At 44.3% G+C, this 23,233-nt stretch overlaps 1 protein-coding gene across 1 annotated transcript in view; it reads right to left on the bottom strand.

The window, feature by feature from the left end:
• Nucleotides 1-1,036: 1,036 nt before the first annotated feature.
• Nucleotides 1,037-23,233, bottom strand: part of ANO4 (anoctamin 4) — a 177,351-nt gene continuing 155,154 nt past the window's right edge. Inside the window, exons 18-27 of the mRNA XM_061566746.1 lie at nt 22,027-22,063; nt 20,207-20,318; nt 19,187-19,244; nt 17,252-17,349; nt 13,325-13,473; nt 12,281-12,433; nt 10,541-10,688; nt 8,059-8,175; nt 7,184-7,295; nt 1,037-6,069 (exon numbers count right to left, since the gene is read on the bottom strand). Coding sequence (XP_061422730.1) covers nt 5,890-6,069; nt 7,184-7,295; nt 8,059-8,175; nt 10,541-10,688; nt 12,281-12,433; nt 13,325-13,473; nt 17,252-17,349; nt 19,187-19,244; nt 20,207-20,318; nt 22,027-22,063 — 1,164 coding nt within the window. The 3' untranslated portion in view covers nt 1,037-5,889. The remainder of the gene's footprint in view (nt 6,070-7,183; nt 7,296-8,058; nt 8,176-10,540; nt 10,689-12,280; nt 12,434-13,324; nt 13,474-17,251; nt 17,350-19,186; nt 19,245-20,206; nt 20,319-22,026; nt 22,064-23,233) is intronic.

Raw genomic sequence — 23,233 nt, 5'->3', positions numbered from 1 at the left:
CGGTAAAGTCACGTAGAAGGGAAATAATAAAATAATAAAAATACAACATTATAAAATACAATTCTCACGACGTTGCGGCCACAACGCAAGCAGCCGTCCTCAGGTGAAGGACAGGTCTGTCGGAAAGACAGCGTCTGAAAAATTCCACTGCTGGATGTGTCGATGGTGGGGGTTGTTTCACCATATGACCATACTTCACCTCGCAGGTTGGTGAAGTGTTGGTGGGGGGGTGGAATTCAGATATCTCTCGCCACTGATGTCAGCCGTGGGCCAGGAATTGAACTCAGGACGCCACGTTAGGAGCGCGTGTTGCACGTTCATCGTTGCGCTACCTCTCCACCGACACGCTGAGATTTTATAACTTCATTTAGAAATGCGAGTGCCCCGAGGGTGGCAACATCGTGCCAGGCATCCATTTACACCTCATTTGCGTGAAGTCTCAGAGCTTCTGTAAAACAAACTCGCGAGCCACTAATCTGAGAAAAAAACGCCACTCGTGTTTCTCTTGACGACCAGACAATTTTTGTAAAACAAATGTGGAAAGTAAGCATTTACACCATTGGAACCTCCTTTGCCAGTAGCAAAATATGATAATAGTTTTTTTACCCTTTTATCTGGCAACAAAACTGACACCTTTTCTTGTGTGCGCCTTTTGGCGTCATCTGGTCCAACACCATGTGAGACTAGGCTCTAAGAAAAGCTGTCTCGGGTGTGGACCAATCAATTTCAAGGACAGTGCATACATGATCAGAGTTGTGTTTTTTGTTTGCATTCCGACCGCAGGTATTGTGGTCAATGCAAACATGACTCCTTGTAAAAAAAATATGTCAGTTTTGTTGCCAGATAAAAGGGTAAAAACCCAATTATCAAATGTGGAAAGTGCTCGTTAATTATGTCAACGTGCGCTCCCATCAATGAGCATTGAGTTTTAGGTAATTCGGTGGCAAAACAGCTCTGTGGCTCCCTCTGTGGATGGCTGCGCGTCTATTGCAGCGGTGCATGCAAGACCATGAACATTTTCACACGGACAAAGAAATAGTAACATAATTTCCGATTTATTATTTTCGAAGTCTATTAAGGCAACTTTAGTTAACTCTGGTTTTGTAATATGCCATGTAATATTAACACATGAGTATGTAGCCATCATTGGAAAACACATTTCTTGAAAATAATAACTAAAACATTAATTATGATGTGTAAACAGTTTATGTAAAATAAGCATTCAATCAGTTGCTATGTTGCAAATGCTGCTGTTGAGAGTTTGCAATCATGTTTTGGCTCATGGTTACAAATAGGGGCATAATTTCCAGAACAACAATGCAATTGTGAACCTCTCCAAAGATCGACGTAGGCTTTCGCGACCAATATTGTCCATAAGTGTTTTTTTGGGTGAGATCGCATAAATAGGAATGTGTCGTTAAACCCGCCACCATCCGACACAGCCAATTAGTAATTCTAACGTCATGGGTTGACTCTACAACACACCGGTGTGCTGTACTAGTAACGAATTGCCACGTTTTGTTTACGTGACAATTGGCTGCGACGGGTGGTGGCGGGTTTAATGACAAATTCATAATTACGCCATCTAAACCCTCCCCTCCAAAAAAACCCTCTATTATGAAGGTATAGCATCTCCGATGGGTTTTAGGGGCGGACAGCCTGTTATTTGGCACGACATTCGACGTTTCGCTCAACGAAGCCGCGAGCTTATTCAGGACCGGACGCTTCTTGGGCAAACCCACAAACACATCGGATAAATATACAGCTCAGTGACGTAAACCTACGCAGCCACGCGTCTCCAAGATACAATGGGAGGATGGATCATGACCTTGGCTCAACTGGTTTAGCGTCGCACTTGTATAGCCCATTAACGATGGAGAGAAATTGCCAATTATGAAGTAAATCAGTCAGATGACTACCATTCTTCTCTCTCCAAGGTCTCCCCGTGTGCACACCGCTGTACAGTACCATGCTTTAAAACAAATATACGTATGATTAAGAAATGGAATTAAGTGGCGCTTACCTGCATGCATGTATACATGATTTGTAGCTATATTTTGGCCATATGCCTATGTTGTCGTCTAAATATTCTGATATTACAATGCTGAGCGTTTGCATTATATCCATCAACATTACGTGAAGACTTTTCAACAAAGAACATGCCATACGTTGGTATACATAGAACTGTTTTGCATTGAATTCATACTGTTATTTAGCCGTGTAAACTGATAGCAGTTTGGTGTACAACTTGAATATTAATATGCCTCCAAATAAAAAATAAAACATTAAATACTTTAAAATATAATCAAAAGTTGTTCCACAATATGACGGCGTAAAACTTTTTTTTTACTTTTCTTTTCAAAAACTGCAATGGAGAGGGAGGCTGGCTGGCGGGTGACATTTTATATTTTAAAAAGATTTCAAATTCCTAGAAATGTTTTTTAAAGACACCCCCCCTCCATACATTGATCGATGATAACACAGTAAGTGGATAGCATCCAATGTGTGTTGTGTGCAATATTTCACGCGAGGGAATGGCTGAACGCAGATGCCTTTGCGTGGAAATAAATTACAACAAAACTTAACCTCGTCAGCGTTACAATGATGGAAAGGTTCACCAAGTTCCATTACATTTCTAGGCCTTCCGTCGCCACACTTGTCTTGATGCCATATTTACCTCTCATTGCACACCAACAGGTGCCCTATTTATTCAACAGCCAAGGAAGTCACTCGTTATAACAATCATAACATTACACTGTTATTTTAAAAAATTGCTATAAAAAGGGGGGGAAGGGTTATTCATCACTGGCATTTCTACACCAGAATATACAACGGTAAATGAATCATGTGAATAAAAAGAAATGCACTAAACATCTGTAACGGCGTGCAAGTTAAGGCGTATCGATCCAAAAGCCTAGGGGTCTAATTGCAACCGAAACTTTGTCCATCTCAATGTTCCGTGCACCAAGGCCAAAGCCATCTCATCCCCAATACCACAAGAGGAGAGACGCGTCTGCAGTTGGTCTTCATTAACCCCGGCTCATCACTTTATCCTGCTGTCATCTGAGCCACTTGTCACAGACAACTAGGGGTGTGATGATGCATGGATTGAACGATTAACATACCCAGCAATTACCCGATTGGGAATTAAGCTACATTCGCCAACCTCCCCCCGCCCTTACTGGCAGACTAATGTCCACTATCTGGTTGGTGCTGCGTTGAGTTCGTGACACACGGGGGGTCCCCTCTGCCCCAAGGTGCCTCGAGATGTACTGCCTGCGAGCCGCGGTATGACTATTAAAGGATCATCATTGATATTTGTACAACATGAATGGCAAACGATTGCTAACACATACAGGACTGCTCTGTAATTGTGCCATTGCTCGCATACGAATGGGGAAGACTGCGAGACAAACATATTGGCTGAAATAATGTCCAAGGAGTACATTTATTTAAAAAGAGCGAGATTAAAAGCCTCAGTTTATAGAGTCATTTGGTATAAACACCCCCACCACCACGAGCAAACGATGACCACACTGACAACAGCAACAGGTCCAGAGCCGTCCAATTACACATCAGAGCTGTGCTATTATTATCCTTAAAAGTGCAAACGTAACAAAACACTCACCTGGGAAGAACTTGCCACTATTTGCACCTTACTCTTTGCGCAGGTCCACGTAAGCGAGCGCAAAGTACACCTGTACGCACTGCGCATTCGCCAGATACAGTCTTAAGTTTTGGGGCCTTCGCGTGTACAACGTTAACGCAGGCTGCGAGCACTGCGCATTTCCACAGAGACGAGTAGTCCATATACTGAGGCTTTGACAAACAGTCGCGCCGAGTGGCCTGCTTTGGCAACGGAGCGGTTGACTGCCCTCTCTGCTCGATGCTAGGCGAATGCGAGAGCAAACCTTGTGCTTAATTCTGCACCTGCAGGAAACATTAATGGGCAACGCGTGGATCGAGCATGAGTACGTTGAAACAGTGTGAGTTGGATATTTCTCAATTGTGAAAAATGTATTGAAAGCAAATGGGACAGAAACGGGACTGATGGGTATATATTTGACCGTATTCCTAAGATTCTAAGAAAGCCGCACCTCCCTCCAAACTTATACCCAAAGTCAATAAAGTTATACGTATTTGGTTACTAATGCACACCTACCAGAATATAAGACGCACCACTCCGTTTTCTGTAAAATACAGAAGGGAAATAAGTGCACCTTATAATCCTGAGATACGGTACAGAAATTCTACATGGAACGACTAATAATTTGTATGAATGACCACACTTCAGTTGGAATTAAAGGGCATAACATAGGCTGAAATGAATCTGAATCTAGTTGAATAGAATGCTGTGAAATTGAATAGGATTCCAGCAATAGAATATATTGATTTGAAGTGAAACGCTACGTTGGAAAGAGTTGTATTTTGTGAGAATGAGATATAATGGTAAAGAAACAGGCTTTGAAACATAGCCATTTGGAACAGGATGAGATTTCATGCATTGGATTATATTTTAATGTATGAAGACGATATGTGAAGAAGAGACAGCAAGTAACAAAGTACTTTTCATCTTGAGTCATATTAAATACGTCCCAACAAATTCCAATAAATATCATTCCTCTCCCCCTGCTATACATAGTATATATGCCAGACATTGATATTACTTGTGTTGGGGTGGTGCATCGATCAATATTCATTCTTTAGTTTACAATATATTAATCGAATCACACACGTAACAATCAACGTATTCTGATTTGTATGTTACATGTCACGTGTTCATGGCACCCCTGCAGCAACTAGAGATGCTACTATTCAACACGATGATAAAAAAAACAATTCATGAATTTGCGAGCCTGAATCGCGGACAATCAATTGAATTCGCCAGTGGGGTGAATAGTTCCACCCTGAGTTTTACCACCCCAAGTGCCGTGTAGAGGATGACAATCTTTAACAATCTTAAGAAGATTTGTGGAAAGCGCTGTAGAACATTTACATGAATGTTATTAGTGCGTTGACATTACCGCTGGCGCATCAGTGATGTTTTGATTTCCAGGGCAGTTTCAAATCAAATCTTATTATTTAGACTGGAGGAATCCGATGAGCTATAAAGCTCTTTTCTCACAGACGTCCAGTCGACATGATCATCCATTCTCACTACTTCAAGCTTTGCTCTTCTTTTTGTCTGCTGTATTTTTGTTCAGTCATAACCCTCACACGCCATTTTTTCCACGTGGGAGCATCTCCGGCAAAAACAAACCACGCCACGGTTGCCGCCTTGTTTTGGAGTCGGGTGGCTCCGAGGTCAGAGCGCCCAATTGTCACCGATCAGACCCCTGCGTTTGAATTCGTGCAGCAGCCCGTGATCAACGGTCTCAGGCCCCCTCGCCGATGACTGCACACACAAAAAAAAAACCCCAACCGATTACTTGAATTTGGTTCTGCGTTTAGTTTGGCTTAAATTCCAGCTCTAAGAATGATATATCATCCATAATAGAGGTTTTATATCAGTTTGATTCACGTGACGGACATTAACTCTCATATGCAGAGTGGGTGTAAAGATGTTTCCCACTACTGCGTGAACCAGAAGTCACTCAAAGGGATCTCAGAGGTAGCTCTGTGAAATCCACGTCCATGGGCGATTTTCTAACACGAAGAGTTGCACTGCGAGATATCCGAACGGATACTTTGTCTCAGTGGCAGTTGGGATAACGATGGGAAATAAATAAATTCGGAAGACAAAAGTGCTTCTTTTTAATGAACCAGGTCACAAAAAGACGCTCTTATATGTTCAGGTGCGAATGGACACATGGGGGGGGGGGGGGAGGGGTTGGTGTAGGGAGGAGGGGTGTTCTAAGTAGTTCAACGGTGGCATAGGCAGCCAAGCCCTCAGGGCCACTCATGGAAGAAACGGCCGGTCTTCTTGCGCTCCTTGCGCAAGGCGTCGAGGTCCGCCTCGTGCACCATCTCCTGCACGAGGAACTTCTCGCGGTGCATGCGCTCCTTCAGCCCCTTGGGGATGTCCGGGATCATGTAGGCGATGATGAGCTTGATGAAGTACACCAGGTGCTGTCAACCAAGGCGCAAGGGGACAGGCGGCAGCGTTAAAGTTCGCCGTACAGACGGTGGCTTCGGCGGCGCTTTCGGTTGCCGCGAACACTTAAAGGCTGCCGTTTGCTTTTGCTTAACGCGTAGGCTTTCGTGAATTAATATTATCCGTAACAGAGATTCTTTGGCTAGACCGCGTAAATATAAATGTGTCGTTAAGCCCACCACCACCCAACGCAGCCAATTAGTAAGGTGTGTCACGTAAAACAAAACGTGCCACTTCGTTACTCGTTCATCGGCCAGAGTCGCCTGATGAGGCTGGTTGTAATTATCAGCGAAACGTCACGATACTCGAATTGTAAATGTTGTGGGTTTACTCTCCAACACACCGGTGTGCTGAAGTAGTAACTAATTGACATGTTTTATTTACGTGACAAACCTTACTAATCGGCTGTGTCGGGTGGTGGTGGGTTTAATGACACATTTATATTTACGCGATCCAACCCAACATCTATATTATGTGTGCTTTTGAGTTTCAGGTTCAAAGCAGAATGATGAACAAACATAATTAAAAACATCAATATGATGATAATTAAAATATATTCGAATAAATCAGTGTAATATGATGATCGTAATCGAGTCGTTTATCAACAGGCGTCCCGAGCAAGCGACCGCAACCAAACAATAACTCCGTTTGTTTTTATTATCTCCAAGTCCTGACCAAGACTTGAAGCCGCAACCTTCTGACTTGTGAGCTGCGCATTCTAACCAGAGCGCGCTAAACTGGCCACTTCCAGCCAAAACAACTCTTATGAAGTCGCTGGCCGTCTGTCAGAGGTCGCAAACGGGTTTTGATTCCTTACCTACCCGTACCCGGCCGCACCAGGGTCGAAAATGGGTACCCGTACCCGTACCCAGCCGGGTACGGTACCCGTTCCCTACCCGTACCTGTACCCTACCCGAAATGAGTGACAAACGGTGACTCACCAGTGACTCACGGCCTACCCGTACCCGTACCCGGCCGCACCAGGGTTGCAAATGGCTACCCGTACCCATACCCGGACGGGTACGGGTAGCCGGGTATCGGGTAGGGTACGGCTATCGGGTACCTGGTTGCGACCTCTGCCGTCCGTACCTCAAACACGATGATGAAAGCCAGTCGGGCGGCCAGCACGTGCCAGAACTGTAGCGTGAACTTGTATGGCTCCTCCCTGTTTGTGCTTGGGGCCTCTCTGTAGTCGCGGTATCTGGCGGGAGGGTGTGACGGTTAAAGGACACTTGATTAAAGCTGACATTTTCCGCATTGAACAGGTCACCGATGGGAGTTTCGGGCTGTAGTGCGTGTTGTTTTGGCGTGATGTCCGACGTTTTGCTCCACGTGCCAAACTTGAAGCTCGGATTCAGGAATTGAAGTTCACTTTCAGAAGGAGTGCCCCAAGCGTGTGGAGCGAAACGTCGAACATCGTGCCACAAAGAACATCCGGTGCAATCCGAACACACGCCAGAGAGCTGTACAGCACGACCGAAAAAACACATGCGGTAGCATTTTATAATTTGACAATAAGTGCTAGGTTTAACAAACAATCTTGGTTGCATGTTGTCACATTTGATGATGCATGGCAGCTGCAGCTGTTTCCAAAAGGACTGGCATAAGTTAAGGGTGTCCACTTTCGTCTAAACGAATGTTAAACCAACATGCACCAATTAAGGCATGTTGTGGTACAAACTCGGCGACCTGTGCTTGATTTTTGTTCACTGCCAGAATCGGGGGGCGAATATCTAAACCGGTTCTAGGCCTCCACTCGTCATCTATCTCCAGCGTAAGAATCAATATTGTTAGATTGATCAATGCATCCTTACACGCCACGTACCACTCCCATAATAATAATGATAATCCTTACCAATAACAATCTCTGCTCACTGCCAGCACTTGCTCCAGGCAATTTGTGCCAGGGCTGCACAGGAGGATCTCTGTGTGGGTGTGCACGTGCGCGCGTTTCACATTGATACCTGCAAATTAGTGGCCCGTCCTTCTTGTCCGATCGAGATGACAACGGATTCCCGGTGGGTTCAAAATCACTGACGTTGAACACCGAAAGGCTGCTGTTAACATAGCCCTCCAGGCAACTGTATGAATTAAGACAGAGAAAACGCATGTTTTCACTAGCTCAGGGTCAAGTATGACATACAAAAAAGCATTACTTTTGTTCATGTAGCTACGAACAAAATGTGCAATATCCCGGCCACGCTCACCACCTCCTACTGCCAAATTGGTCTATGAAATGCACCATCTCCTTCAAACTCGGTTTGGCCGTGGGTGTGATTGTTAGTACTCACTGGATCGGTAATCGAGAGGTCGCTGGTTCGATCTCCTGGCATGGCAATTGAAACAATGTTGGACAATTTTCTTTGCACCGTCCACCCAACAGAATGAACGGGTACAGAACAGAATGAACGGGTACAGTACAGTTGATCGATTGACAGGTCACGTTGGGTGGGGTAAAGTTGGGATAGTCCTTCCTCTCCTTTTTCCAAGACATCTGGCCAGTGTACAGTATACAAGTAGGCCAAATTCCCTCCAGAGGGGATCTCTAGAGCATCCTTTTTTGAAAGCCCTTCATACAGCAGTGGCGTGAGCAAGCAATTGCAACGCTGCACTTTTGCCAGAACCCTAGTAATCCTGTGATGCAATTAATTGCAATTAATTGCTGCATTTTTTTCGTTTATTGTACTTGCTCAATTTTATTTCTAAAGTTTCCATCACCTTATCAGCATATAGCTTGCATATCATTTTTTGGGGATGAATGGTAAATGATCCATTATTACATTCACAATTTGATTAGGTTATTTTAAATAATGATTCATTTTAATCATTGCATGTCCACTGAATAATGTATTCATATATCCAGCACTATTATAAAAAAAAATGTACACCAAGCAACCCAATACATTTTTGCATCGGCCTCACGCAATTTAAACGATTATCGTGTCTGGTGCCATGTCGACAAAATTATCTACGAAAGGATACCTTCAGGATTGCGAAAATTGATTTGAGTTTTGAATTACGGGTACCGATCTCAGAATTCGTTCTCAGGAGGCATGAAGGTTATTGCTTGCATCTGGACCGGTGTGTCAGAAAAGCCGCAGGGCAAGCCGTTGTTGTTGTTGTTTATAAGGGCATGCAATAAAAGCAGAGCTTGTTCGTCAGCACAATACATCCTTAAATATCAAAAGCATCAAGGCACACATTCAAGGCAGGTGAAATCAAGCAAGGATTCCTCGCCTACCAGGCTTGACCCACCATGCATACTGCCACTTATGATTCCTTCCCCTATAGAGAGCTGAACGCTGCTATGTAATAGGCCAGATGACGTAATTAACCACCAGGATACATTTATCCCACAGCTTGTGATCCGGCAGGTTCCATTTGCTGGTATAAAACTGCGGGTACTTCCACCTCTTCCAAGACACCTGACCAGCGTGTAAAAGTAGGCCGAAATAGCCTCGCGTGCTTCCTCTAGCAGAAGCCCTTCCGCCATGAGTAACGTGAGCAAGCACTTGCAGGGCTACACCTTTGCCTTAACATTTATCCCAGATAATTAATGAAGTTATAATTATCCAGTATTTTCACATCTTGTTCTTCGGACCAAATGCATTGATTATTTTTATACGTAGTATTTAGGAACGTAGACAAAAAAAAAAAACATTTATATTTTATAGACTGCACAAATAATAATAATAATGTACTCATAATTGGGTTGCCTGGTGTACAAAACAGTTGTTCAATTACATATTGTTCTCTAAAAATGTGAAATTAAATATAATTGGGCCAGGTGGCTCAGTTATTGGGAAAGCAGCTTGCAATGGGGATGTTGCGAGTTCAAATCCTGGTCTGGGGCTGACTGCCCATCATCCCTTTTGCGGGGAAGTCAACAGTGATTGCCCTTTGTGTAGACTCGCACCCCTGCCAGAGGAATGTGGAACTTCCACCACTGGCTCAGGGCTATACATGCGAGATGAGTACTGCCACAATGGGCGCCACGGTGACGAAATGTTCACTACCTCGCCTGGTATACAGACGGTTGTAGGTTCGATCCCGACACTAAGGCCTGTATATTCGGCGTTGGCAAGTTCGCCCCCCGTGGTCGCGTGGATTTCCCTCCGGGTCCTCCAGTTTTTCCCTCCATCAACTTAATGCGTTCAGAGTATTTAGCTGATCGCAATTCCCACCTGATGAGCCATTTCATTGAGCAATCATTTATGGCCAGGTCGTTTCTGCAAAAGAGCTCCACAGCTCAGTGGGCCTTATCTGTTAGAATGAAACAAAGTTTAGTTTTATTTTGGCAAGAGGTCTTAATTTGACTCTTGAGTATAATTCTAGTTTTATTATACAAGGCGCACTGCGCTTGTATTATGTCCAAATAATAACATTCCAACACTCCCCCCCCCCCCCGCCAATGACAATCTTGGTCCGCCCGGTGGCACCGCTTACTCTCTCTCCGACTCCGTCATGCGTGCGCAGGGCCCGTATTGGTAGAAGTAGACGAGACGCGGGATGAAGTCGGACGTCACGGCGATGACGAATGCGTTGGTGATGACGGAGACGACTCCGATGCCCTCCAATATGCCGTACCAAACCCCTGCGCGCGAGGACGATATGTCAGGTGCGTGCGTCGGAGCGCTTGTGCGCGCGTGAACAATGACAAAGACACCCGCCCACCCCGTATAGCCTTGACAGACTGTTTGGGCAAGTGCTTTTAGCGAGCACCTCCGAAGGCCGGCACGGCACGTAAGGGGGTGGGTGGCCAGGACCACGCCCGACCGCCTTTGTCTCCCCAGTGGCGATGTTTACACACCGCACCAGGTACTCATTTGATGTTGAGTCGACCTATGGGAGGACCCAGGACCGGTTCATATCATTGTCACTGGTGTTGGCTGTGAGTGGGAATCTGAACTCGGGTCACTGGGTTCGTAGCGCAGCGTGCAAACCGCTACGCTACCGCTCCCTGCATACACGCACACGCACACACACGTTAAGAGGGCAGGTCACAAGCCGCTTTTTTCTGTGATTCCTTCTGTACCCTTGGCTCTTGAACAACAATAAAAACAATCGTTGACAAAAAAAGAGGCGAGGTCACAGCCGATGCTGTGCACGCACCCCTCCACCCCATAGTAACACCACGAGTACAGACAAAATTGTGCACACTCTACCATTCACGTCACAGTGGGAATTGCAACACACGTGTGCACAGCATATACATATATAAATAAATCAGAGATTCATTTTGGATGTAAAAAAAAACGTCAGCTTTCCAAGTCTTGGATTCATGAAGACAACTTTTGCATCTTTAATCAGATTTCTGAGATCATTTACATAACGTAATACATTAACGTTACTTCACACACCGTGCGTGCACCTCGCTTCCCCTATGACGCCAAGCACCATGTGATGTCATCTCGATGGGCGGCTCACAATAATTCATATAATTAAGATACCCCCGAGGACAAACCCTGCATATCCATTATATTTCTTCCCGTATTATTACACTACTACTACCAGTGCATGTCAAGTGGAGGGGATTGGAAGACGCGGGGAATTACTTTGAGTAGCTTATGGCTATTTCCATGCCCATGTGATCGTATTGATAGATGACGTGGGATCGTTATGATTGTTATGGATCAGAGTTCACTTGAAATGATCTCAGAGGTATATCTGTGATATCAACTTCTACGGCCTGTCCTCTAATATAAAGGGCTGCACTCTTCTGCCGATTACTGGGTCAATAATGACTTCCATAACAATATGAGGTGTTAACTACCTCGCCTGGCATGCAGCAGGTCGTAGCTTCGATCCTGACCCTGACGCCTGCTGTATATTTGGAGTTTGCAAGTTCTCCCTATAGTCGCGTGCATTTTTCTCCGGGTCCTACGGTTTTTCCCACCATATTTAGAAACATGCATTTCGAGTATTTGGCTGCCATAAATGTCCACATGATAAGCCACTTTACTGAGCTATCATTTGTGGCTAAGTCACTTCTGAAAAATAGCTATCTAGCTCAGTGGGCTTTAGCCTGGTAAAATACACGTTTCACTTTATTTTAGTTTGACGATAGCTCCGAATGGATGCTTCATCTCATGACACGGCGCTCGATTGTACAAGCGGGATAACATTGTGGGAAAGCAAGGAATAGAATGCGCTGTCAAAACAATCCGCGAGTACGAGCGCGCTCACCAATGTCCTTGGCGCGGCAAGCCAGCGAACGCCTCCACTGCGTGACGAACTTGTACGCGTCCAGACGGATCTCGATGATGTTGTTGAGCAGAGCGAGCAACGGCGCCAGGGGGAAAGCCGCCACGAAGATGGTGGTGAAGCCAAACTGCAAGACTGCGCCCGGCACAAGAAGCACACAACGGCAGTGGTTTTATAGACTGTTCAACGTTATAGGACTGCAGGGATGTATCCACGTATGTCGAACTGAATTCGCACCGCACGAAGCCAACCATGCTAATCGGAGGTGCGGGATGAGCGTAGTGAGGCAAGCTCCACACCCGGCCGTCTTGGTGCCACGGTGGTGGAGATGTTAACTACCTCACCTGGTATACAGGAGGTCGTGGGTTCGATCGCGACCCTGACGCCTGCATATTTGGAGTTTCCATGTTCTTTCTCCCCGTGGTCGCGTGGATTTTTCTCCGGGTCCTCCGGTTTTTCCCTCCACATTTAGAAATATGCATTTAGGGTATTTGGCTGCGATACATTTCGACACGATAGGCCACTTCGTTCAGCTATCATTTGTGACCAGTTCGCTTTCGCAAGAGCTGTATAGCTCAGTGAGTCTTACCTGGTAAAAAAAAAGCAATAAATAGTTTAAAATATCGATTTAAAGCTTTCGTGACTGCAGGGATTCATCTTCTTGGTTCTTTCGGTAAAGTTACGTAGAAGGGAAATAATAAAATAATAAAAACAAAACATAATAAAATAATTCTCACGACATTTCGGCCACAACGCAAGCAGCCGTCCTCAGGTGAAGACCAGGTCTGTATTATGTTTTACTTTTATTATTTTATTATTTCCTTCTACTTGACTTTACCGAAAGAACCAAGAAGATATTTTAAAATAGTTTTAGTCTTTGTTTCCCGGGTGCTGATGTTCACACACCGTGGTTAGCAAACTGCGTGAAAAATCCGATGCAGCTTTGCTCGATTCCAGTCCACGGCTAACGCCAGCGGCGATCTATTGATGCATCCCCCTTGAGCGATGGACACTCTAAAGACTCACTCATCTCCAGGTATTCGTCAAAGAGGCCGTAGGTGTTGATCTGCTGCAGGCTGTAGTCCTGCTCCCACTGAGGCAGCAGCGCCATGTCATCCTCTGTCGTCTCCATCTCATGCTGCAGCTTCTTCTTCGCCCACCAGTTCTGGAGGAGCCTTTACCCATGCACGCGTGCGGCCGTGTGGGTAGGGGTGGACAAACAGTAGGGGAGAGTGGTTAGTACGCTGGACTCTGAACTTGACAGCCCGATTTCGATTTAAAGCTTTCGTGACTGCAGGGATTCATCTTCTTGGTTCTTTCGGTAAAGTCACGTAGAAGGGAAGTAATAAAATAATAAAAATAAAACATAATAAGATAATTCTTATTTTATTATGTTTTATTTTTATTAAAACAATTCTTATTTTATTATGTTTTATTTTTATTATTGTATTACTTCCCTTCTACGTGACTTTACCGAAAGAACCAAGAAGTTGACAGCCCGAGTTTGATTCCCAGCCCATGGCTGACATCGGTAGTGAGAGATATTTGAAATGGCACGGGACCTTCACTAGGCTGACTCAATCATTTTTATTTCTTTAGAACTGCTTTTAGTGTTTAGTTTGTTTTCCTTCCCCGCACCTCCGATTAGCGCGGTTGGCTACGTGCGGTGCGAAAGAAGTTCAACATACATACGTAAAATGGGTACCTGGTGCAGTGTGAAAACATCAGAACTGTACGTCATGCTGGCCTTCACAAATAGTTGCCAAAACAGACTGTATGACTATATGGGGAATATTTGTCTTTGTATCACAACACAATAAAAATATAAGAAAAAATTCAATAAAGTGTCATGCTATGTGTAATGAATAACTGCTTCGGTAACATAAGATTTAAGTAAAACACAACATCAACGGTGATAACATGAGAATACAAATGGCCGTCATTATTTCTAATTTTTGTGAAACAAAAATAATGCCCTAAGCGATTGGAAATAAGAATGATACTCCATCGCAGGAATGCATTAACAGTGTCTGTGTCAGCGCTCATGATTCTTTTTTTGCAAGAGAAATCAATATATTCTGACTGAACATTTCAGCCAACAGGGCATCATTAAGGCCACCTGTGGCCTCAATGGCATGGAAATCATTATTGACCCAGCAGTCAGCATTGATGCTAGAGATTGCTTCAAGTTATCAAGGAAACCTTGTGCATATGACCAATCAAGATCAGCTGAAACAAAGCTGATTCTGAGTATTAGTATAGCTTTGTGTTAAAACACATATTACAGTTGTTCATATCTGTCCCATTTTTGCTCAGGATTGAAATTTGTTGGTAAAGCAGAACGCTTTTACTCATTGTAATATCATCACGAGATCAATTCCTGGCCGGAAACAATTCATCTTATTACCTCCTCGTGTGGGTAAAATAAATACCGGTTAAAACATTATTGACCAGCGTGGTGAAGTATGGTCAAACAAACCCTCATGATCCCGCAGAGGTGTGTGAACACCCTCGTTCAGCGGTGGATTGGACGTAATATTCGCTCTATAATTCTATATTAATCAGATACCTAAAGTTGCGTACCATAGATGGTGATAAATTGGCCTCTCCTGTTCGATTGTAGTTTAGTGCTGCATGAACAAATCAATCTTGATTTGAAGATTTGAAGCGTTCGTGACTGCAGGAATCCATACTCTATGGTTCTTTCGGTAAAGTCACGTAGTTAGTTTATTTCACGTAGTTAGTTTATTTCACGTAGTTAGTTTATTTCACGTAGTTAATTTCTAACTACGTGACTTTACCGAAAGAACCAAAGAGCATGAACAAATCACTTGATACTTAGTGGGAGATTGCTCATTACCCCTCTGCTGCCCCCTCCCCCCGCCCCACGATACGATATGTTCAATGCATGTTAAAAGTTTTTTATAGCAGATAAGATTGTTTCCTGAAAAAACTTTCTATTAAATTGCAGTTCATACAGATAGGCTAAGAATTTACCTTGTTTTTTACTTTAAATTTTACTGGGCAATACAGTATTGCAATTAATAAATACATACAGTATATCGTTTTTACAGCACGGTACTGTAAATTGCTTTGTTTTGCTAAATTATCACCATTCTTTAAGACTCATGGGTAGGCTATGCCATCTTCGACTTACGATATTTTCGACTTACGATATTTTCGACTTACGATGGGGTCGTCGTAACGCATCTCCTGTTTGATTGTAGTTTAGTGTTGCATGTGGGATGCTGCTCATTACCCCTCTGCCCCCCCCCCACCACCGTGTAATCTGGAACGGCACTCTCCCTGCAACATGCGGTGTCAACTCCCCTGCCCCTGTTTAGGTCCCAGGCTCAGGGCCTTCCATTTATCCACTGCCGATCGCTTCCTCTCTCTCTCTACGAAACAAATATTCCCAATGATTCCGCACGGTACCTTGAGATGCTGCTGCACTGACATGCTGTAAATATCTACATTTTATTGTACGTACGTATGTATGTTGAACTTATGTTGCATCGTATGTAGCCAAGCGTGCTAATCGGAGGTGCATACAGAATAAACACCGGCAAGTAAAGTTTCTTCACGTCTATTGTAGTTTCTCGCAGTGTTCCCGAACACCACATTCAAGCAACAGGTGGCTTGGCCACCCCATCAGCAATGAACAGTATCAAGGCTTGGAATAGTTGAACACTGCTTCGTGTTGGAAAACACGATTCAGGATTACTCACAAGGAATAGATTTGTTACATTTCCCTACTACCCAGATCCGAGAGAGTCAACACAAATCTCTGTTCCTTGTGATGACACGGTTACAGACGACATCTGAAAGGCCCCTGCCTGAAACAACAACATACTAGGAATTTCTTTATTGTAACACAGTGCTAATGTATGTAAAAAATATTATTTTATTTTTATTAATTTAAAATTTCATTATTTTATTTTTATTAATTTTAAATTTCATTTTTTACCTACGTGACTTTACCGAAAAAACTAAGAGTATGAATCCTTGCAGTCACGAAAGCTTCAAAACAGTGCTAATGATTCGGGTTTTGATTTTTGTTGGTGTTTCTGCATAAATGGCAATAACTGATAAAAGTGTACAGCTGCAATTACTTTGATGATGGAAGGGCCACCACTAGAGGGAGCGCTAGAGAGCTATTAGCCTGGCTCAAATTATATTATTTACTGTTTGATTTAAAACTTTCGTGACTGCAGGGATTCATATTCTTGGTTCTTTCGGTAAAAGAACCAAGAATATATATTATTTAACTTTTACATTTCATTAAATGTATGTCACTGATGTGTTCCCATATCTGATGTTGTAATCAAGGTCGCCCCATTAAACAACGCAATTAGTCTCAATGGGTTTTCAGCCGGTTCAACACTAATGGAGCTTTCGATTTAAAGCTTTCGTGACTGCAGGGATTCATCTTCTTGGTTCTTTCGGTAAAGTCACGTAGAATGGAAATAATAAAATAAGACAGCGTCTCATTCAGATGCTGTCTTTCTGACAGACCTGTTCTTCACCTGAGGATGGCTGCTTGCATTGTGGCCGAAACGTCGTGAGATTTTATTATGTTTTATTTTTATTATTTTATTATTTCCATTCTACGTGACTTTACCAAAAGAACCAAGAAGAATAATGGAGCTGTTTGATAAATTAATTGCTGAGCAAAGGCCCAAAAAAGAACGAGTGGTCGTCAGCTACTAAATAGACAATAACTAACATATTCATTCAATCAAGAAAGGTTATAGGAACTTTGGAAAAGAGACGACGCGAGGAAATTCAAAATTCGAGCATTGCAAAGGAATGAGTAGAAATAGAAGTGTTGTGAACTGCAGCAGTCAATCTGGTCGACCGGGTCCTCAATGTGGGTGGAGAGATCAGCGGAGTGACGTTCACAGTAACCGGAACCTTGGTAGTCGCGACAGAACATGAGCAGCGGTGGCTTACGGGAATCCGAGCTCCATGAAGTTGTTCCACGTTTGCTTCAGGACCATTATGATTCCCATCTGCATGCACAGGTCGATGAGGCAGCCGCTGGGGTGGCACTGCGCAGGGGAACACGTGAGAAAGGGGTTAGCGTCAGCGGATAAGATGACACGTGTCTGCCAGACAGTGGCGTAGCTAGGATCTTTTGCGCCCGGGGACGAACTATAAAATTGGCACCCCCCCCCCCCCTCGTGTAATCACATACCAAAATGTAATTACATGACATGTAGGCTGTGTGTGGCGGGATATATAAACTTTAGGTTGAGGTGTAGATTTGTGCAGTAGTTTCAGGCTGCCGCGCCCGCCGCAATAAGTTATAATGTGACGTTGTAAGCCTCATTTGGCGCCCCTTTACCTTGGCGCCCGGGGACATATGTACCCCCCTGCCCCCCCCCTAGCTACGCCTCTGCTGCCAGACCGAGCGCGAGGGCAGTGCGATGATGGGAATGTGCCCTCCATCGGTGGAAGCGGTGGTGCCGCGGTCAGGGTGCTCCACTGTGAACCTCGGAAACCTGAGTTTGAATCCCAACCGCGGTCAATATCGGTACTGAGTGACGTATTAATTGATTTGGGGTCGCCACCCAACTTCTCTAACCCGCGTTGAGCAGTGTGGTGAGGTATGATGCAGTGTGGGAGGAATTAAGCCAACAGTCGATTGACAAAACGCTGTGCGTTACCTTGCATTATTACCTTAGGGATGCAACATGCAATGGGACATTTGCGAGTTTTGTATTTGATCACAATAGACTTTCTCTCTACACTTTGCACGATATTCATGTCTGGACTCACAATTAAGTTCGCAGTGGCCGAGTGGCTCAGAGGTCAAAACATTGAACTGACCAACTGATATTCTTGAATTGGAATCCAGGTTGCAGCCATCTGTGATTAAACTGGGTTCTCAAATAGTCTCAGACAGCCAAGCAATTACTGCACAAAAAAACCCAATCACGTAGATGTTCATTCGTTTCATTTGGATAAATTCCAGCTCTGAGATATAATAATAATAGTTAAATTTGTAACGCGCGCACATTTGCAGACGTAGTGGCCGCAACTCAGCGGCGCGGAAAACAAAATACCAGTTTGATTGGAATGCGACCAACATTTCTTTCTGTAGCAGGATGCCGAGGAAAGTGAGGGTGTGGTGATAGAAATTTCACTCGGAGGAGGTTCTGTAACACCCGCTTCCGCAGACTGTTCTCTAACACAAGGGGTGATGCAGTGTTCCAAACGGGCATTTTTAAATCCTTTATATTAAGTTCACTTGCTTGCTTGCTTGCGCGCTTACGACCATGCAAATCTTTCGGGCGTTTTTTAACCCACTTCCCGTGATGCAATCGAGCTGACATTTTGCACACAGACTCGTTGTGCGTGACAATTTATTTTCGTGAAAAACATTTTCCATAACTTTACACTTTTTAGGAAAAAAAAAATTCTATTTAATTACCAATTGCTTAATGGTGGCAGGCAATCATCTCACCCATAGGTGGCAGCCATCTCAAGCCAGAGGACGAGAGGACGAGAGGACTCTAGCCGCCAAGCATATAAAGGATTTATAGTGAAAAACTTTGTTTTTACGGGTTAATTTTTTTTTGTCTCTTGATATGCCATGAAAATCACAGGTGTAATACAATGAAAGTGTTCATTTTGTTGTGACTGACATTCCTCAAATGTTACATGTGCTTACAGAATTGATATTCTTCATCAAAGACACGTGTTATTTTGTCATTACAAGTATGTAACGCACTGTAACAAAGAACTCTTGTGATGTGTGCACACATGCTTATGCATTTCTGTTGGTTTCATTTGAAAAATATCCTGTACAGGCATTATACACCACCCTAGTCAGGACTATTTATTATTGCTTTAAATGTCGTTCGTCGATTGAAAATTCCTTACTTCTTCCAACCTCCAAATATGAAAGAGTTTTTCATATTTCCCAGGGTGACCGGTAAATCTGTTGGAAGCAGAGAGACAGGCATGGTGTGGTTATCGAGGTTTTCTGTTACAAGAGGCCACGGACCTAAATGTCAAAAGTCTAAATGCAGACACTAAGCTTGCATAATAGAGGTATATTGGGTTAGATCACGTAAATATATAAATGTTTCGTTAAAACCCGCCACCACCCGACGCAGCCAACAAGTAAGGTTTGTCACGTAAACAGAACGTGCCAATTCGTCACTAGTACAGCACACCGGTGTGTTGGAGAGCAAATCCACAACATTTACACACACATATATATACTGTGTGCCTATCGCAAATCACTCAACTGCACAGCTGAAGAGAAAGCAATCCATAGATGAGTGTAAGATAGACCCTTAAGGGTTATCAGACGAAGACCTATAACACAATGAACGAGTTGTATTGTTAAACGCGTCACTGTGTTTCTCGGAGTCGAAGCATTCACTCCATGCCTCGGTGCTGAGAGACGGATTTTAATTTAGTTGGCAAAAAATTACAAAGTAAGTGAGGACGAACCCTCCACGCAGAGTCCTTGTGTCAATCAGACTGTTGAATGAGGGCTTCCCCACGCCCTCTGGGTCATGGAGGTTATTTGACCATACTTCACCACTCTGGTCAGTGTGGGTTGTTGAAGATAAGTATCATAGATGTCGTAGAGAACAAGAGATTTTGCGGCACTGCCCTCTGCAGCCCACAGCATAGTACCGCAGCAACCTATAACATCCAATAATAAGAATGCAGGCTCAACCCTGGTTAACTTCCGAGATCTGACGCATGCTGGATGAATTGGCCATAGCCCAGTACTGCATATGGTGAGGGGTAAAGTTTGCGTTGCCTCCGTGTTGTGCCGAGTAATTTCTGTCGAAGCGAAAGCACGGCGGAGTGTGAACGTTTCTACTGTCGATTACAAACGCGCGGAGCGACCGACGGTCCTTCCCGAAGGCGCGGCCGACCTACCTCCCGAGGAAGAATGCGACGTAGAAGATGGAGCTGTTGAGGTTGACGAACTGAAAGAGGAACATCTTGAGCGTGAAGCTGTTTTCCCACTCTGCCTCCGTGCGACATTGCTCTGCGACATCCAGAATACAAAGAATGTCACGCGCGCGACTTGCACGGCACGAGGCCCTCTTGTGCCCACACAGCCGCACTCTGGAGGTTGGGACTCTTCTCTTCAGCGGATGGTTCCCGGTGATTGGCAAAATGGCCCGCAAATTACTCAAATGGGATTATACCACCCGACTGCGAAAACGTGGAAGGACCTTGCTGAAAAAGTCTCTTGAGAGTCAGTGAGGCTTTCCTAGGTAAACTCAAATAATAATAATTGTTTAGGTTACAGCTAGGATCAGCCACGTTCACCTTACACATACTCCGGTTTCTCTGCACTATAATTATATTAAATCTACACAAATACTTGCTCCTGAGCCGATTGTTTGCGCAGTACTGTGTATTTAAAGGTTAGGTCGTCAGCATACATATTTTAAATCTAGATAGAATTTTATTTAATTTTACTTGATTATTTTTATCGTGGTTTTTTGCTTTTATTATTATGTGACTTTACAGAAATAGCGAAGAAAATTTAAAGCTCATTTCTTTAGAATTGCTTTTTTATCTTTAGATTGTTGTCCTTTCCCGCACCTCCGATTAGCACGGGTTGGCTACGTACGGTGCGCAAAAAAGTTCAACGTACACACGACATGATCAACATTCATTTCACACGGGTGAAGGGAGAGGAAAAAAGTAAAACAAGTATAACCCGTAAAAACAATGTTTTTCACTATAAATCCTTTATATGCGTGGCAGCTAGAGTCCTCTCGTCCTCTGGCTTGAGATGGCTGCCACCTATGGGTCAGATGATTGCTTGGCACCATTAAGCAATTGGTAATTACATATCATTTTTTGTTCTTAAAAAGTGTAACATTTTGGAAAAAAAATTTCACGAAAATTAATTGTCACGCTCAACGAGTCTGTGTGCAAAATGTCAGCTCGATTGGATCACGAGAAGTGGGTAAAAAAACGACCGAAAGATTTGCACGGTCGTAAGCGCGCAAGCAAGCAAGTAAGTGAACTTAATATAAAGGATTTAAAAATACCCTGATTGTTGTTCAAAACCTGCAGGTGTCTTTGAGCCACATCTAGAAATGTGCGGGCATCCTGACCTTCACCACAACAACTGCGATGGCTGTACCCCAGGTGTCCACATATTTCTAGATTGTTTTCTCTCCTCTACTTGAAAATTGACGTAATAAATTATCAACGTTAAAAAGTATATAAAGCCATCGTTGCTTTTGTTTAAACTACGCAGGATGGCAGTGAAGGAGTGAAATGTGCCGCCCCCTTTTTAAAAATCTGTCTTAAAGTAATTGGTTGTCTTGCCGACGTGTTTGTGTTCACGTGGGTAAGACCACAAATGCATCACTTGACCCTCGATGATGGAGGAGCAGCTATGAATGATACTAGCACGTGTTAAGGTATTTTATTTATCTTATCGCATGCATGGATAATCTGCAGTATGGATAATCGACCAACAAAAAACCGAGATTTTCCTGTAATTCAAAAAATCACTTTCCTATGTTATGCAAAGAGGGCTTCAAAAAGACCCACCACACAAGATGTCACGCTCCAAATAATCGTGACTCGCCATATATTATCACAAACAGGCAGGAATATACATTTGGTAAACTCCACAGTGCAGACAAATGAATTAAAGTGCATGGTCTTTAAAGTGATTGCTTTTATAGTCACTCTAAGCCTAACAAAATGATGTACAGCCATCATACCGAGGTTCGTGAGGAACACAGCGACTTTTTCATAAATCTGCAACAACAACAAAAAAACGAACAGCGAGCCGTCAACCGTTTTAAATGAAAACAAAGAAGAGCGCATTTTCATTGGAACATTTGACGTGGCAATCGCACCCACGTGAGGCTGCCGAGTGTCCACGTGACCCACTGCACAGGTGTGAGGCAGCAGCGGGTAGTGCAGCACAGAGGTCGCAAACGAGTTTTGATTCCTTACCCGTACCCGGCCGCACCAGGGTCACAAACGGGTACCCATACCCGGCCGTACCCGTACCCTACCCGTACCCTGCCGGGTACGGGTAGGGTACGGGTATCGGGTAGCTGATTGCGACCTCTGGGATGAAGCCATGTTGCAGGCGCGGGTGGGTTGATTCTAGAAACTTGAATTGTGAGAAGAGACAAGACGTTGGAAAATGAGTGACAAACAGTTACTCACCAGTGACTCACAGTCTACCCGTACCCGGCCGCACCAGGGTCGGGTACGGGTAGCCGGGTATTGGGTAGGGTACGGGTATCGGGTACCCGATTGCGACCTCTGGTGCAGCAGCAACCTTTGTTAAAATTCCATGCCCCCCCCCCTGGTTCCCCACCCTTTCCCTGTCCCCTCTCTACCCCCCGCCCCCCCCCATTGTGTTAGTCATCTGAATCCCATAAGGCCCCCGCTCGAGCATAAACTGCGTTGCGACGTCAATTTACGTCTGTTGAAGGCGAACGACACGGCGATCTGTTCATCTCGACGAGGTCTACACGATGCGCCAATCAAAGTTTTGAAGTTTTGTTTCGTTTGCATATTCGTACTCGCCGCTGCGCTTGGAAACGACAGCAGAACGATCCGCGCCAGGCGGGTCGCGGCGTTCATGTGCGCGTTGGGACGGAGTCGCCAAAAATAAATGAAAATTAATTACGATTGTGACTTCCGTTTATTTGGGACCCCAGGTTCATCTTTCCACTCATCCTTCCCTCCCCATGTAACGGCGCTCTTCATTGGCCTTTGAAGGCCCGTGGGCCACTGGTGCCTCCTGGTGGCCTTTAGTGCGGCCCCCCACAATACACAACACGTGACAACACCCCCCCAATCATCACCATGGCCATCGTGGCGGACCCTCGACACTGACGACGTCTCATCGGCGAGAGTGGCCCCCCTCTGAAAACGAGTGAAGAACGCTGCCACGTCATCTTTCAGGGT

The sequence above is a fragment of the Lethenteron reissneri genome, chromosome 37 (genome assembly GCF_015708825.2).
Source record: "Lethenteron reissneri isolate LAM-NWPU_2019-01 chromosome 37, ASM1570882v1, whole genome shotgun sequence".
In the NCBI taxonomy this organism is placed as follows: Eukaryota; Metazoa; Chordata; class Hyperoartia; order Petromyzontiformes; family Petromyzontidae; genus Lethenteron; species Lethenteron reissneri.
Note: the sequence above shows the minus strand (reverse complement) of the source record. Positions and strands in the feature narration are given on the sequence as shown.